Below are 15,339 nucleotides of genomic sequence, written 5' to 3'. Positions count from 1 at the left end.
ATTTATTTAATTCTTTCTGTTATTTCCATTCTACTCTTCTCTCTTCCTGGCAGCACCTCAGGGACCCTCTGCTTTTTCCTGCATGTGGAGAGCTGGGCAAGTTCCAGGAGGCAAAGGTCCCACCTGATGCCCAGCGAGGTCTCAGATACATTTTTACATCTCAGCAAAACCCTTTTGAAGCATCAGCATTTCCCTCCCTGCCCCAAAAGTATCAGGGACGGTGGGCTGGAGAGACCACTCTGCTCTTCTGCCTGCCTTTCCCATCGGAATGGGATGTGGGTTCCTGGCTGCTTGGGTTTCTTTGTTTCTGTTTTCACCCGTCCTTTGTTAACTTTCATAATTAACGCTTGAACCTGTCATTTGGTAACAGTCACAATTCACACTTCGGGGCTGTTAGGCGAGAAAGAGTTTCAAAACTCCCACTCAGTGTCCTTGTGACTGCAAGGGAAAGAAAAAAGAGCAGCTTTGCCCAAAGCAGCAGCAGGAACTGATTGTTCCTGGATAATTTTGGGGGGGTCAGTGGCCAGGCACGGCCAGGGCAGGGTCCTGGAGCTGGCCCAGCTCCCTGAGCTGAGCTCCCTGTCTGAGCTCACATCTCGTGGTCCCAGCTCAGGTTTTCAGGCTCAATCCAGTCCAGGAATTAAAGAAATGAGTTTAACCCTCCTGTCCAGAAGAAGTCTTTCCTTTTTCTCTCACACCAGTCACGCAGGTAAAGCAAATCCTGCCCCGTGCAGAACGACGGTCAGTGCTCTGTCCCTAAATCACAAGGCACTAAAATCCTTTACGTGTACAAGATCCTGCACTAGGGGAAGCTCTCCTCTGTCCTCCACAGAGACTCTGCTCCAAACACCCTGGCACAGGCTGGCCAGGCCTGGCCCCAAAGCAGAGCGAGCAGCAGCTGCTCGGTGTGTTCGGCACTCCCTGGGGAACACAGGAGGAGAGGAAAGTAACAGCTGGGGCAGGGAGAGCGGGCCCTGAAGGTGGCACCAGCCTCTCAGAGAGCTGCAAAACTAAAAGATGAGCAGAGGGGAGACACTCCGAACGTTCTGGGCAAGCACAGCCTGGATCTGCCTGTGGAACACCCCACCCGTGGACTCGGGCAGCTCCTGACGCGCGGCCTGGGACCGGCCAGGGCTTGTCACCCAAAACTGCAAAATGCTGCTCGGTTTGGTGGTTTTGCAAGGATCCCGAGCAGTTCCTCTGTCAGGGGAAGGAATCATCAGTGGCTGGGTGCTTGCCTCTGCCCAGCCAGCTGCACCTGCCCTGCACCTCCTGTGTGCAGGGGCCCAAAGCCTTCCCGGCCTTTTGAAAGATATTCTCTGAGAAATCAAAGACTGCCAGACCCGTGCTTGCCCTTGGCTTCCTCCAGCCTCTGCACAGGTGCACTGCCTTTGCCTCTCCTCCTTCTCCTGACAAGATGGGAAGAGTCTCATTCCACAGAGCCTTGGGGCGGGCTGGCTCGGAAGGGAACCTTGAAGATCGCGGTGTTTAATTAATCTGGTGCTCTCCCTCTCTCTGGTTTTCCTGGTGACAACCTCTGAATGGCCTTTGTGCCCGTGCACAGCCCCCCCCAGGCGCGCTCACCTTCCCATTTCTTGACAAAAGGGCCCGAGAGGATGCGCATGAAGCCAGCCAGGCAGATCAGCTCCACGGAGAACTCCTCCAGCACTTTGTCCACGGCGCCGTCGAACTCCGCGCGGCTCGGGTACCTCGTGTGCTCCACCACCTGGGGCAGCCCAAAGCACAGGGGTATGGGTGGGGTGGGAATTCCAGCAGGAGGGGCAGCTCCTAAACGCACGGAGTGGGGTCTGTGCTCCTCCTCACACGGAGAGAGGTCACTGGGGTGAAGAGGTTTGGCTTGGGCGGCCCGCGGCTCTCGGTCCCAGCCCTTGGGCACCAGGGAACAGCCTGCAGGCACAGGGCTTTCAGCCATGCTGAAGCTCTTCCAAAGATTTCACCCATTGTGAGGCCTCTGGCAGTCATGGGCAGTTGAATCTTGGCAAAAACTATAGCAGAAAAGCTTGAAAGAAAGGCGGATCGCAAATTCCTAAACCAGCCCCGACTCCATAATCGTGGAATCCCAGAATGCCAGACTGGTTTGGGCTGGAGGGACCTTAAATGCCACCCAGTGCCACCCCTGCCATGGCAGGGACACCTCCCACTGTCCCCAGTGTCCAGCCTGGCCTTGGGCACTGCCAGGGATCCAGGGGCAGCCACAGCTGCTCTGGGAATTCCATCCCCACCCTGCCAGGGAACAATTCCTGATTCCCAAGATCCCATCAAATCCTACTTTGAAGCCATTCCCTGTGTCCTGTCCCTCCATCCCTTGTCCCCAGTCCCTCTGCAGCTCTCCTGGAGCCCCTTCCGGCCCTGCCAGGGGCTCGGAGCTCTCCCTGGAGCTTCTCCTCTCCAGGGGAGCACCCCCAGCTCTCCCAGCCTGAGTGCTGTATTCTCCATCCAGGACATATCCCCCAGTTTTAGCCTGAAGAAGGCAGCACTAACTTAGAGCGTGCAGTCTGAAATAAAAGCACCTGCCCATGGCCAGCAGTCACCAGGTGGTTTGGGAAAAGCCAGGGCTGCTCAGGTGACAGGGACAGCAGGCACTGGGAACAGAGCCCGGCCCAGCCCTGGGCTGAAGCAGCCTCTGCCCCTGTGCCTGTTCCACCTCTCCCTCCACAGCTGAACCCCCAGGACCACCAGCTCTCCCACACTGTGTTTTTCCCCCGATAAAAACCTTGAGGTTGGAACTGGGTGGGCTTTAAGGTCCTTTCCCAGCCAAGCCAGTCTGTGCCCGAGGTTCCCCGTTTGTTCCTCACACCACAATTCCCTCGTGCCCTTGGTGTCCTCCCAGGGAGGAGCAGGAGCACCAGGACACATCCCAGCACCGTTAAAGGAGCCAAGCTTTGGGCCCCAATTTCCCTGTGCCTGCATTCAGCACCCAAAAGTGACTGTAAAAGGTTTCTGGGTGACAACAGCACCGTTCCACATCTGCAATACAGAGGCAAGGCACACAAAATCCATGGAAGCTCAGGGAGCACTTGGAATGATTCCTGGAGAGCCTGAGCCAATATGCAGGGAGTCAGGGGAAGGAACCACTGGGTGTGATCTCTCCATCCCGTTCAAATGATCCACCAGGCCCATTTAAAATTAAATTCAGATGAAATAGGTCGGTACTTCAGTGTCAGTGCTCTACAGTTAAACAGCTGACAAAGTTTAAGCTGTGACTGAAAGTTTTGCGCTGGTTTAATGTGACAGCTGTCCCCAAAGCATCAGGAATCCTGGCAGAGAAGGAGGAAAGGAAGGATTTTGCTGTCAGGCACTTTGCCCCCAGGGCACAAGTTCACCACGGACCAAAAGAGAAAAGCCAAGGCTCCCCATAAAACTCATTAGCACCTTCCTGCTGGAGTCCCAGCTAATGGTGGCTAATTACAAAAAGGAAATGCTCACCCTTGTAGGAATGCCAGCTCTCTCAGCTTTCCTCAGCCCCTCCACACCAGCTTTGTTGGAGACAACCAGAACTATCTGTGCATAGCTGGTGTCTTTCTTCGTGCTGTTGATGAGGGCTTCCAGGTTTGTGCCTGGGGCAGAGAAAAAAACTCACGGAGACTGAGAATAAATAGAGGGAACAGCTGGGAGAGGCTTTAAACAAGCGGCACTGTGGGGGAAACCAAACCAAACAGCTCTGATGAAACATTAATCCTTTTTTAATTGATCTTGCTGGGAGCTGATTCAGACAGCTGAAGGCCTTTCCTGGCAGCTGCACTTGGAAACTGTAATTTATAGCACTGGATTGATGGTTTTAGTATATTGGGAATACTGGAAATGGTTGGAGTGCCTACATGGCAAGAAGAAATTCTGACCTGTCTGTGAAATGCTGCTGCTGTTCCTGCAGGGCACCAGAGCGGGAGCCTGAATCTGGGCACGTGCAGAGGTTCGGGGATAAACTGAACACGGGTGCAATTCACAGTTTGCAGCAGCAGAGGTTAAAAGAGGTTTGTGACTGACACCAGTCCAAGCACAAAAATCTCCCCTGCCTGCTGGAAGGCTGTCAGGGTGCCCGTGGAGAACTGCAGGGATTCTCAAATCCAAGCTGAGGTTCCCGTGCCCACAGCAGCAAAGAGCGGAAGTCTCACCTGTTCCAGAGATGAGGACAGCGACCTTCACTTTGCCTGTCTGGACCTTGCCCTGGATGTGGCTGTGCACACACAGGGACCTGTTTGCTTGCAGGGCCCGCTGGAGGTTGAGGATTTTAACGTTGTCAGAGCCTGGGCAGGTACAAGGAAAAACCCAAAAAGCAGCAAGGCAGTGTCAGTAAAGGGAGAAACAGGGAGAGGAGAAAAGCACCCGTGGAAGAGGCGAATGAACTGAACTGTCAGTTCAACACCCCCACGAAAAAGGTCAGGGAGGTGCCAGTGAGGAGGCTTTCACCTCAGGAAGATTCACAAGGCAGAATTCCCCTCTGCTTGTTCTCTCTGATTATCTTCCCCCCAAGGAGAATGCAGCTGCCATTACCTTTCTGTAGGGAGACCACTTTGCCGATGAGCCAGGCGGTCTCGTGTCCCTGGATGTCCCCGAGGACCTGCTGGGCCATCTCCTTCTGGACCACCAGCACTGCTCCCACCCCACAGTTGAAGGTCCGAGCCATCTCCTCCTCAGAGAGGTTCCCTTCCTTGTGGAGCCAGCAAAAGATTTCAGGGATCTTCCAGGTGAGAGCATCTGAGGAGAATTGAAAGCACAGACCGAGAGTGGAAACTGCAACCAGTGGACTGCAGTTATTGGGGTGTTCAGAGGCAAAATCTGTCACACAAATCCCCCACTGCCCCAGTTCCAACCAGCTGGGGGTGACTTGCAGCAGCAGAAAAATGCTTCTGGACAATGCACTGGAAAGGAATTCCAAGGACAGGAAATTTCTTTCTTGTCGTGTTCTCTTTTAAAATGCTTCTATCCCAATTTCCACAGATTCATGGAATCCCAGACTGGGTTGGGTTGGGAGGGACCTCAAATCCCACCCAGTGCCACCCCTGCCACGGCAGGGACACCTCCCACTGTCCCCAGTGTCCAGCCTGGCCTTGGGCACTGCCAGGGATCCAGGGGCAGCCACAGCTGCTCTGGGAATTCCATCCCCACCCTGCCAGGGAACAATTCCTGATTCCCAAGATCCCATCAAATCCTACTTTGAAGCCATTCCCTGTGTCCTGTCCCTCCATCCCTTGTCCCCAGTCCCTGTGCAGCTCTCCTGGAGCCCCTTCAGGCCCTGCCAGGGGCTCTGAGCTCTCCCTGGAGCTTCTCCTCTCCAGGTGAGCACCCCCAGCTCTCCCAGCCCGGCTCCAGAGCAGAGGTGCATACACAGATAAATATTTATCAGTGGACAAGTGGAAAACGATTTCTGTGCAGTTCCCGACTTCGGAACTCATTCGTCATTCCGTATTTTGTCGTACAGCCCCGTGAGCTCTCACAACCCGTGCCAGCCTTTTCCCTCTCCGTGCCTCACCTCCCCCAGCAGTGAAATCCCTTTCCAGCACACCTGAGGGGAGGGTGCTGAGGATTGATGAAGTCAAACAGCAGGAGCTGTCCCTGAGCTCACAACCACCTCTGAATGCTAATTGAAAACTTCACGACTGTCATTTAATTAGCGACAATTATGCAGAGAATTGCAAACGCTGACGGCTGATTTGGGATTGCTGGTGAGGTTGTTTTCTTTTTGCAAGTGTCCTAAGAAATCCAATCCCAAACACCCCCGGGGGAGGGAAATCAATGGGGAGCAGTCTTGCCACCACAAAGAGTTTTGCCTGGCCCTGGTTCAGGTACGAGGAGAAACTCCAACATTTCTGGACAGACAAGTCCAACTCCTGCAGCGCAAATCAGCCGACGCGGCCCCACGTTCACGGGCTTCCACAGCAATCCACATCAGCACGAGGACTTTCCCCCCCCAGTTTTCCTTCCCTCTCTCACCTAAAACGACCCCGCAGGAGTCTGGCAGAACTCTGGGGATGTTTTCCAGCAGGCCCCCGCCAGTGATGTGGGCGTAGGCTTTGACGTGGCCCGAGCGCAGCACGGGCAGCAGAGTCTTGCTGTACAGTTTGGTTGGGGTCAACAGGAGCTCTCCTGCCCAGGGGAAGAGGGGGAAAAGCACAGGGGAGAAACGTGACTCAATGTAAGATCAGGGAAATCTCCAAAGAGCAATCTGGATAGTAGTGAGCGTTGTGCCAGAGAGAAACACAAAGTTCTACATTATTTTTAAGCCCACAATTAATTATTTACCCCCCTCCCTTCGTTTCTTCCTCACACCCAGGAAAAGAAGAAGATGAAAACATGCTAAAGATGGATTGATTTTTTTTTTTCGGGGGGGAGACTGAGAAACTGAGAGAAGTTTCAAAGGCCCAGACAAAACAACGTGAGCCGTGGGGAAGCTCAGGAGGCCGCAGTACCCAGTGTCTGATCCCCGGAGACGCCGACGCGGGAGGAGAAATCCAGGGACGACTTCTCCACGATCTTCCTCACGAGGCTGAAGCCGTTGCTGTGGACCCCAGAAGATGCCACCCCAAGGACCACGTCCCCCTCAGTGATCCTGTCCAGCTGGGGCAGCATCTGGCCTCGCTCCACGGCCCCCACAGCAAAGCCGGCCAGGTCGTACTCCCCGGGGGGATACATCCCCGGCATCTCGGCCGTTTCTCCTCCTGGGGACCAAAACCACAGCAAACAGGCGTTGGAAAAGCCTTTTTTAAAATCATGGAATCCCAGAATGGTTTGGGTCGGAAGGGATTTTAAAGCTCATCTCATTCCACCTCGGCAGGGACACCTGTTTTTTCAGTCCTGGGATTTCAGCTCTATTTAATGACTGGATCTAATGGAGGATGGAGAAGCCAAGAGGCAAAACGGGGAGAAGTTCTTGGCCACCCAACGCTTAAATCCACAGTTAATTGCGCAAAATCAGGCAGGAGATGAGCCCTCAGCCCCTCACCATCGGTGGGGCGATGAGTTAAATTTGTCGAGCTGAAGGTTCAGCTCTCGCAGAACGGCCTGTGGAGTTTGAAAGTCTTGAACTGGAAATGAAATGTTGACATTTTGGTGCTTTCATCACAAGGTCTCCCCTTGCTGCAGCATGAACGGGGTGATTATATTTGATAAATGCAGAGAGCACCTTAAAACAAACATAAAGCTGGCCAACAGTTCATGCAGGAAAGAAAGGTAAACCAGGGCTCAAAGAGCCTCTTGTTTAAAGCTTATAAACAGCCCCAAAACGACACCCGCTGAGAAAGGATTTGTCTTCCCAACTTCCCTTAAAAATCAGAAGAAAGGACAGAAACCTTTCCCGACATCCACCCTGAACCTGTCCCTAAATCTCATCTAAATTTAACCTAAATTTTAAAAATTACTCTTTCCTCCCGCTGTGCTTAAATTCCCGAAAAACCGAAGACGCCAAACACTCGGCTTTTTTACCCCTCCCCACGGAGCGGGAAGCCAACAACATCAAAGCCGACCGGACAACCTTGCAGAAGCTGCTTTGAGACCCCCCTGAGAAGCGTTCCTACCCAAAAGGGCACACCCAGCTTTCCTGCAAGCGTCGGCAATTCCTGCAATGACGCCCTGAGCCACTTCCACGTCGAGTCTGCCGCAGGCAAAATAATCCAGGAAGAAGAGGGGCTCAGCTCCCTGGGCCAGGATGTCGTTGACGCACATGGCCACCAGGTCCTGCCCGATGGTGTCGTGTTTCCGGCACTCCTGTGCAATCTGCGAGACACGGGGAGAAGCCTGCCATCACCTCCGGGCCCCTGGAACAGCAGCCGGGGACTGGAATCGTGAGCGGAGTCTGCGAGCAATGGACCCAAACCCCTCCAGGTGTTCTTTGAGGAGCAGCTCGGCTTTATTATCATCTCCTCACTCTCTTCGGGAGTTATCCTTGGTCTCCGCCGCCAAATCCAAAGGGCACTGAGAAGGGAACTGCGCTGCGAAAGGGTTTCCCTGCGGCCCAAACACAGCGGCAAACCTGGGATTAAATGTTTCTCCCCATCAGGTAATCTTTGTTGAGGGGGGAGATGCTGCCTTCGTGAAAAAAGATTCCTGGTTGTATTCTTAACATTTTAAAACCCCAGTTATTTTCGGCATGGCATCAACCTCTGGCTATTGGCAGATATTTAGTTCTTTTGCCCGAAGACGACCAATTTCACTTTCCATCCCCTTTTTAGAAAGGCCCATAGGTATTTTGACAAGACAACTGCTATTTTCTGGTAAAACATCTTCCCTTCTGCGCTGTTTCTCCTTCTTTGGCACGGATTCCCGCCTTACCTTGAGCTTTGTGCCCACGCCGTCGGTTCCAGACACCAGGATGGGATCTCTGTAACCAGCTGCTTTCAGGTCAAAGAGCCCGGCAAAGCCTCCCAGCTCTGCATTGCAGCCTGCCAGCCAGGAGACAGGAGGAACAGCCCAGCTTTACTTCCAGCGGCTTCCCCAGCATCTCCACCACAAATTCTCTCCAAGGTTTGTCAACAGGGCTTTGCTTTGTCACCAGGAAACTTTTCTCTGCCATTCAGAACCTCTTCACTGAGGGGCTCCTAACCTGCTTAGGTTGGCTTTGTCTTTTTAATTCATCATTAGCCTAAGCCTAAAAATCCCCAGCTTGGTGACTGGGCAGTCAGCAATTCCTGTGACTGCCAGATTTCCCCCTTGCTGCACTGAGCGTTTCTCTGAAGCGCAGCAGGAATTGTGGTGAAGATCGTTGTACTGGTGTGAGAAAAATCTATGTCTCTCCCTCTGTGTGTACCTGACTTCATTACAAGGTTCTCAGTGACCTTGAAATAAAAGGCCAGTTTCAGAAATTAATATTTTAAATCTGTCTGAAGAATTACAAGGACTTGCTAAAGCAAGACGTGCCTGAACCCCAAAGACAAGGACGAGTCAATGCTGATTTGACCAAGCAAAAGATGTGTGTTCCACTCCTATCTCACAAATTCTGCATCTCATGATCTTTCTAAACATTCATCCCCCCTCAAACGATAGAGTTCACTGGGCAAGGAATAATAATTCATGGAATCAAGCTCAGCACGGAAAGGTGGGCTTTGTGCTTGCATTTATCCTTCCACAGTGCTGAACTGTGCTCCCTGACCCTCCTGGCTTTCAGGAGATGGAGTTTAGAGCCATTTGGGGGGGTTAAAAGCTGTGCATTTGGAATAAAATCACAGGCATTTGCTTGTGTCATCTAGAAGCAGGCAGGACACATAAATATGAGCTTTTTATCAAGATCAAGATCAACTGATAGCCCTCGTTGCCGGGAAGTGCCCAAAGCAGGAGCAGGAGGTTCTTGTCTTACCTGACCTTGACGTGGCTGCAGCAAAGGGTTTGATCTTCTGCACCAGAGTGTTCCCTGCTTCAATGTCCACCCCGCTGTTCTTGTAAGTCAGGCCTCTGGAAGAGTGGGGGGAAACGGCGTGGCAGCTGATTACTGAATGCATTTTCAAATAATCTTTACTTCTTTACATCCCTGAGTGGATTGGCTGGGCAGAATCCCATCCTGCTGTCTGAGGAGGGGCTGCCAGGAGCACTGCATGGATCCATGCGGAGTTTCGGAGATGATATGGGAGCGTTGGGATCACGCAGCCAAATCCCAAAATAAAACCAACAACCAACCCCCTGACAACAAGGTAAAGTAGGCAGCGTGGACCTGATTTTGCCAAGTTTGAATCCCTGGTCTGGACACAGAATCCCAGGATCCCTGAGGCTGGAAAAGCCCTCCCAGAGCTTTTGTCCCCAGCCCAGAGCTCTGAGTGCCACCTCCAGGCCTTGAGGTGTCAGTGGGGAAGCTCCAAACCAAAACCAAACCAAACCAAGCACCAAAATGCACAGCTGGGTCAGAGCAGGGCTAAGCTCAAGTCACTTTTCCACCCACCAGTCTCAGGTGAATCAGGAACCCTCAGGATAATTCCAGAGTTCTACAGCTTATCACTGGAATTATCCCATCACAGAACCAGCCACGCCTCTTTCTTCAATGGGCTTTCTATTATTATAAATTAAAAATTATTATTATCATTTATATATCAAAGAATATATTTTGTATTTCCTTAAAAAGACCCAGGACCCTAAGGCTCGTGTCCCCACAGCTCCCTGGGAACATGGAGCACCAGCTCATATTTACAGAAGGACCTTTCCATTTTGGGGACAGGGACTTTCAAGACTTTTCACCCCAGCAAACGCAGCTCGTGCCAATCAAGCAGTTGGTATTCCCGCACTGCTAATGGCATGAACCTGATGCCTCCCTGTTTTAGATCTATCCCTGTTTCCTCCCTCCTATTGACGGGATTCAGCCTCAAGTTTAAATTCTAAGGGCGTTGATTAACAAGGACAAATACAACAAAGCAACTGAAACCAAATTAAAATTGACTCGGCTGAACAAAAAAGAAAAAAAAATCAGTTAATCCCCAAAACCCATCTCAGGAACCAGGTCAAGAATTCAGTAAACATCGAAAAAGTCAGAGGCAAACCAAATGCCTACAATTGCACTAAATGGAGTAAATAGTTTTGTACTCTGCCTATTAAATCTTATTTTAAGATGTGGGAGGTTGGCTTTCTTTTTCGAATCAAAGGGATTTCTGTTGTGAAGATCGCTGCTGGAATATCTGGAATTGATAAGACTTCAAATGCCAGAAGAACTGGAACAGGAGCAATGCTACCAGAAAATCCAAAGGTGGCTGCACTCACAGCATGTCCCTGCCCAAGAACTGGCAAGAAGGCAAGAATTACCCCAGGCAGCTGTTCAGGCTGTGAATGAGACTCAAGGAAATATTGGCCTGCAGCAACCAGAGATCAAAGTCAGCCCCTTTCAGTCTGAGGATGAGAAATGTCCACCAGGTTTTCACCGTGTTTTTAGGAGCATCTCAATTTTATTATTTTTTTTTTCTTTCTATCTGCTTTGATCCTTTCACTAAATCTTTAATTTTCTGGAATATTTTTTTTATTAAGCATTCTGGCTGTTTTTCCTGAGGTGAAATGCCTCAGGGCTGAATCCTGCCAGGCTGCCAAGAGGAGGCGAGTCCTGAATTCCAGAGCCATGCCCCTTCCTTCAGTGACTCTAAAGGGCTTGGAGCTCCCTGGGATGGTGGAAGGTGTCCCTGCCCATGGCAGGAACAGGATGAGCTTTAAGGTCCTTTCCAACCCAAGCCAGTCTGGGATTCTGGGACTGAGGCATGTGCCCCTTGAGGAGCAGAACTTGGAGCAGCCTCCAGGGCAGTGCCCCAGGCACCGACTGCAAACAGCTCCCAGGAGGCTCCCTGTGCAGCCAGGGATCCTCCAGGCTGGCATTCCAGGCAGGAATCCTGCTGCCTGTGGCCCAGGGACAAGCTGTGGGAGGGAACTGCTCCAAGTGCCTCCTCTTGCCTCACTGACCTGTTTGGGTTTGTTTTTTTTTCTCTGCTACAAACCCCAGTTCCACCTTTTCACATCAATCCCTCAACAGATGCAGAGCACTTGAGAGAAGACTAAATACCAACACCCTTGTTCTTTAAGGAAGTTTATTGATCGTAATTTTACAAAATACTCATCAGGATACACTGCCAGCAGCAACGGGACTGTCACTGATGTGCTTCCCAGACTACAAAATAACCCCTTGGGAAAAGGTATGTTAGGAGCTCATAGGAGCAGAGCAGTTTCTGATTAGGTAAAAATGAGTTTAAAAAACTGCAAGAAGCTTTCAGGAAGATTAAAGAGACAACAGGACTCTCTGCTATTAAAAAAACCCCAAACCCCACATGATCTCCAGAGTCTTACAGGAAATACTGTGCCAATTAAAGGAATGAGAAAGGAGAGAAGTGATGAATCCTGCCCTGCTGTGAGGCAGCTATCCCAGTAAAATGTAAATCCCAACAAGGCAGGGGATTCAAGGTGATTTCAGCCATTTCTAAAGGCTAAAAAAGAACCACTAAGCCAGCTTGAACTTGGCTCATGTATAAAATGACAGAATGTCTGAGCTGGAAGGGACCCACAGGGATGATCCAGTCCCACCCCTGTCCCTGCACAGACCCCCAACAATCCCAGCCTGGGCATCCCTGGGAGGGGTGTCCAAAGGCTCCTGGGGCTCTGGCAGCCTTGGAGCTGTGACCACATTTCATGACATTAAACATCAGACTTCTGGCCAAGACAAACCCAGAGCAAAAGCTGTGATCTAAAGTCCAAGCAGCAGAAGCTGACCTTCCCTAAACCAGGCCTGACGACTGCAGCAACACAGATCACTCCTGCGTGCTTGTCACTGTAGTTTAACTCAGATTATTGAGTTAAGGAACATGGACCAGGCATTCAAAATCTTCCTCCCCTTGGCTGGTCGTGCTGAGGTTGAGTACAAGGATGGGGTTAAAACTTATCAAGAGTCCCGCAGAATACCAACACCGGTTATTAATATCAACCAGGGATGTGCTCAGATCCTTTTCCCAGCAGTTATTCCCATTTCAGCCATCAGGAATATCTACCTGGATTGCCTGAGGAAGGCTATGGCCCGGTGGCCAATGTCCCTCCTGTAGATGGCCCCCTGGAAGTGGATGGCAGCCACGCCCAGGTTGGCCTCCCGCAGCGCCGCGGGCAGGTCCTCCTTGATGGCCGTGACCGTGAGCACTCTGCCCCCGCTGGTCACCACCCTGCCGTCCTTCAGGGCCGTGCCTGCGTGGAACACCTCCAGCCCCAGCTGCCTGGCCTTGGCAAGCCCTGTGGGTGTCGTGGGAGAAAAGATCAGCCGTGGGTTAGAACGCTGCCGATGGAGGGACACCGAGCGCTTCGCGTCTGAGAAGTCACAAAGTCGGGGTGACCCTGCTGGGAAGGGGGGAATGAATCTGGAAAAAAACACCTCTGGAGGGGAGACAAGTCTGCCTGTGTGCTCAGGGATGTGGGAGGAGGCACTCTGCTGGCACAAAACATCTGGGTTTCTATGCCTCGGTGACACCCAGAGCACAAAATACCGGCATCAACGTGACCCAAGAACCCTGATCAGGACCACCTGACTGCAGCAGGTATTAAATATCAGTGCTGTGCCAATATCAAATAACAGCAGCGCGGAGGACGGGAAACACACCGAAATAAACGGAGGTGTGTGAAAATTCAGCTGCTCTTGCTGAGCCACAACCAGGGGGCTTCTGTGATTCTCAGCTGCAGTGATTCACCTGCACGTGGCAGGAGAGAACAGGGAGAGGCCGGGGAGGGGAATGAGCCTCCTGCAGCTTCTCCTGCTCTGTTTACCTGTTATTTCCAGGCCCTTGGGATATGCCCCTGGATAGCCTTGACTAGCCATGACCACAGTCACCGCTGCACTGTCCTCTTTCCAGACTGGCATGGAGCTGGCCAACCTCCTGTTGATCACTGCCTGCACGACCTCGTAGAGGTCACTCCTCAGCAGGGGCAGAATCACCTGCAGAAACACGCAGCAGCAAAGCAATAATCTGGCATTGTCTTCCCTGGCCTTGAAAAGACACTAGTGCAGCTGTAAAACCAGCATGAAGTGTGTCCACACGTTGTACTTTCAAACATCATGCACCCAGTGTTTTAATCTGAGAGCCCTTAAAAATACTCGTCCTTGAAGGGGATTTCTGTGGGTAAAGGAATTGTTACGTACGGACAGGAAAGGGTGGAGTTAAAGAACCTAATTTGTTCTGAGGAAGAGAAATTAAGGGTTTTGTTCCACTTGTCACCAGGGAGCAAGGAAAAATCCAGAATCCTTTCCAGAAAAGACAGGGAAGTGCTGAGCTCTTCTCAAGCTGACCCTTGCAAAGCCCAGATTTGAGTCCAGCCTACTGAAATCCTCTCTGGAATGGAACCATTTCCTAACAGACCTTCTGCCTTGAACAAACCACCCAAATATTTTAAATCTTGGTGCAATGAGCTGATTTTTCACCCCAAATCTGGTTAGCAACAGTGGTAGATGGCTCACAGATTTTACTCCTCTCATGATGCCAAATTGTCTGAAATAACTCACCTGACACTCTGGGTCACCAAACCTGCAGTTGAATTCCAGAACTTTAGGCCCGTCTTTGGTGAGCATTAATCCAGCGTAAAGCACACCTAGAACAAAAAATGACACAAAAAGTTCTCTCAGGAACTCTCTTGTTTTGAATCTGTTGATAACAGGGTTCAAAAGGCTGCCACCTGTGCTCAGTGAATTTGTGAAATGGTGAAAATAAATCGGGCAGAAACAGTTGGCACAATTTTACAGCTTGTTTTTGAACATTTTCCTTTCTGTTCCTCCTCCCTTGAGGAATCATCCCCTGTTCATGAAATGACCTCTGTTGATTTCCATGGACTCTGAAATAAAAGGTTCTCCCCGTGATTAAAAATCCCCAAGTTTTGTACGTACCCAAATAGGGGACACCTTCCTTCCTCATGCCATCAACAGTCTTCTGAAGAACAGTCTCTCTTATCTTCTGCAGCAAGTCTTTAGAAATCTAATAAGAAAGGATTGGAAACCAGTGTTTGTAAAAAGGGAGGGCTCGGGTTTGTGTTTTTAAGAGCCAAGCAGAATTCTTGCTCGCTCCAAAGGAAAGCTAAGAATGTTTTTCTCTCTATCTCTGCCAACAGAAGTTCCCTATCAAACAGACCCCAAACCACCTTAAGCCACAGCCAAAATTCACCATGAGCTTTGCTCGGCACAGGTGGGTTTCAGCCCTTGGTTCTAACGAGCAGCATTTCATAACGCTTTAATCCCAGGCAAACATAAGGCTGCAGAAATAACACTTCCCCCTTTATAATTCCAAGCAATTCAGTGGAGATATCCTCCTCTTTGGAGAAATTTGTGGGGCCGGGGGCTTTGCTTGGTCACTGTCTGCTTTAGGCACCTCTTTCCATCCAGCAGAGCCCATTCCCTCCTGCTCCTCACGCTGGAACTGAACATTCCCACAGGCTTTCAGTGACAGCTGGAGGGAAACATTCCTTTATCAGACCCTTTCCCCCTTCCTCATCAATCCTCTCTCACCTGAGGAGCTGGGGAATAAGCTCCCATCCCTCCTGTGTTGGGGCCTTCATCCCCATCCATCAGCCTCTTGTGGTCCTGAGCTGGGGGCATGGCAGCGATGGTGACGCCATCACTGAAGCACAGGCACTGAAACAAGGACAGGAGTTCAAATTCCTGGGTGTGGTGAAAACTGAAGCGCAATTAGTGCACGCAGAGTTGATCTTCAGTGTGACAAGGGGATATTTAAGAGGATAAACTCTGCCTCCCCTGGTGAAAATAAATGATGGGGGTCAAAGAATTTGCCTTTTCCTCAGGAAGCAGGGACTCATTCTGTGTGACCTTCCTGCAGAAATGGATAAAACCTGGAAAAATGATACCGTTGGCAGTTGCACTGAAAAGAAACACTCAAAAGGTTTTAGGAA

General features: G+C 51.0%; 1 protein-coding gene across 6 annotated transcripts in view; it reads right to left on the bottom strand.

Annotated features, from left to right (window-relative positions):
- GART (phosphoribosylglycinamide formyltransferase, phosphoribosylglycinamide synthetase, phosphoribosylaminoimidazole synthetase) overlaps positions 1-15,339 on the bottom strand; it is a 37,556-nt gene that overhangs the window by 4,711 nt on the left and 17,506 nt on the right. For all 6 annotated transcript variants that reach the window (XM_066177218.1, XM_066177222.1, XM_066177220.1 and 3 more), the window contains 14 exons: positions 14,939-15,064; positions 14,324-14,411; positions 13,946-14,031; positions 13,213-13,381; positions 12,453-12,684; positions 9,308-9,402; positions 8,287-8,396; positions 7,533-7,731; positions 6,429-6,677; positions 5,953-6,105; positions 4,513-4,716; positions 4,134-4,265; positions 3,448-3,578; positions 1,585-1,726 (listed from right to left, as the gene is read on the bottom strand). In XM_066177218.1, coding sequence (XP_066033315.1) covers positions 1,585-1,726; positions 3,448-3,578; positions 4,134-4,265; positions 4,513-4,716; positions 5,953-6,105; positions 6,429-6,677; positions 7,533-7,731; positions 8,287-8,396; positions 9,308-9,402; positions 12,453-12,684; positions 13,213-13,381; positions 13,946-14,031; positions 14,324-14,411; positions 14,939-15,064 — 2,116 coding nt within the window. The remainder of the gene's footprint in view (positions 1-1,584; positions 1,727-3,447; positions 3,579-4,133; positions 4,266-4,512; positions 4,717-5,952; positions 6,106-6,428; positions 6,678-7,532; positions 7,732-8,286; positions 8,397-9,307; positions 9,403-12,452; positions 12,685-13,212; positions 13,382-13,945; positions 14,032-14,323; positions 14,412-14,938; positions 15,065-15,339) is intronic.

The sequence above is a fragment of the Chamaea fasciata genome, unplaced genomic scaffold, assembly GCF_029207755.1.
Source record: "Chamaea fasciata isolate MVZ Bird 193981 ecotype frontalis unplaced genomic scaffold, bChaFas1.0.hap1 SCAF_2, whole genome shotgun sequence".
Classification (NCBI taxonomy): domain Eukaryota; kingdom Metazoa; phylum Chordata; class Aves; order Passeriformes; family Sylviidae; genus Chamaea; species Chamaea fasciata.
This window is presented reverse-complemented; position numbering and strand designations above follow the sequence as displayed.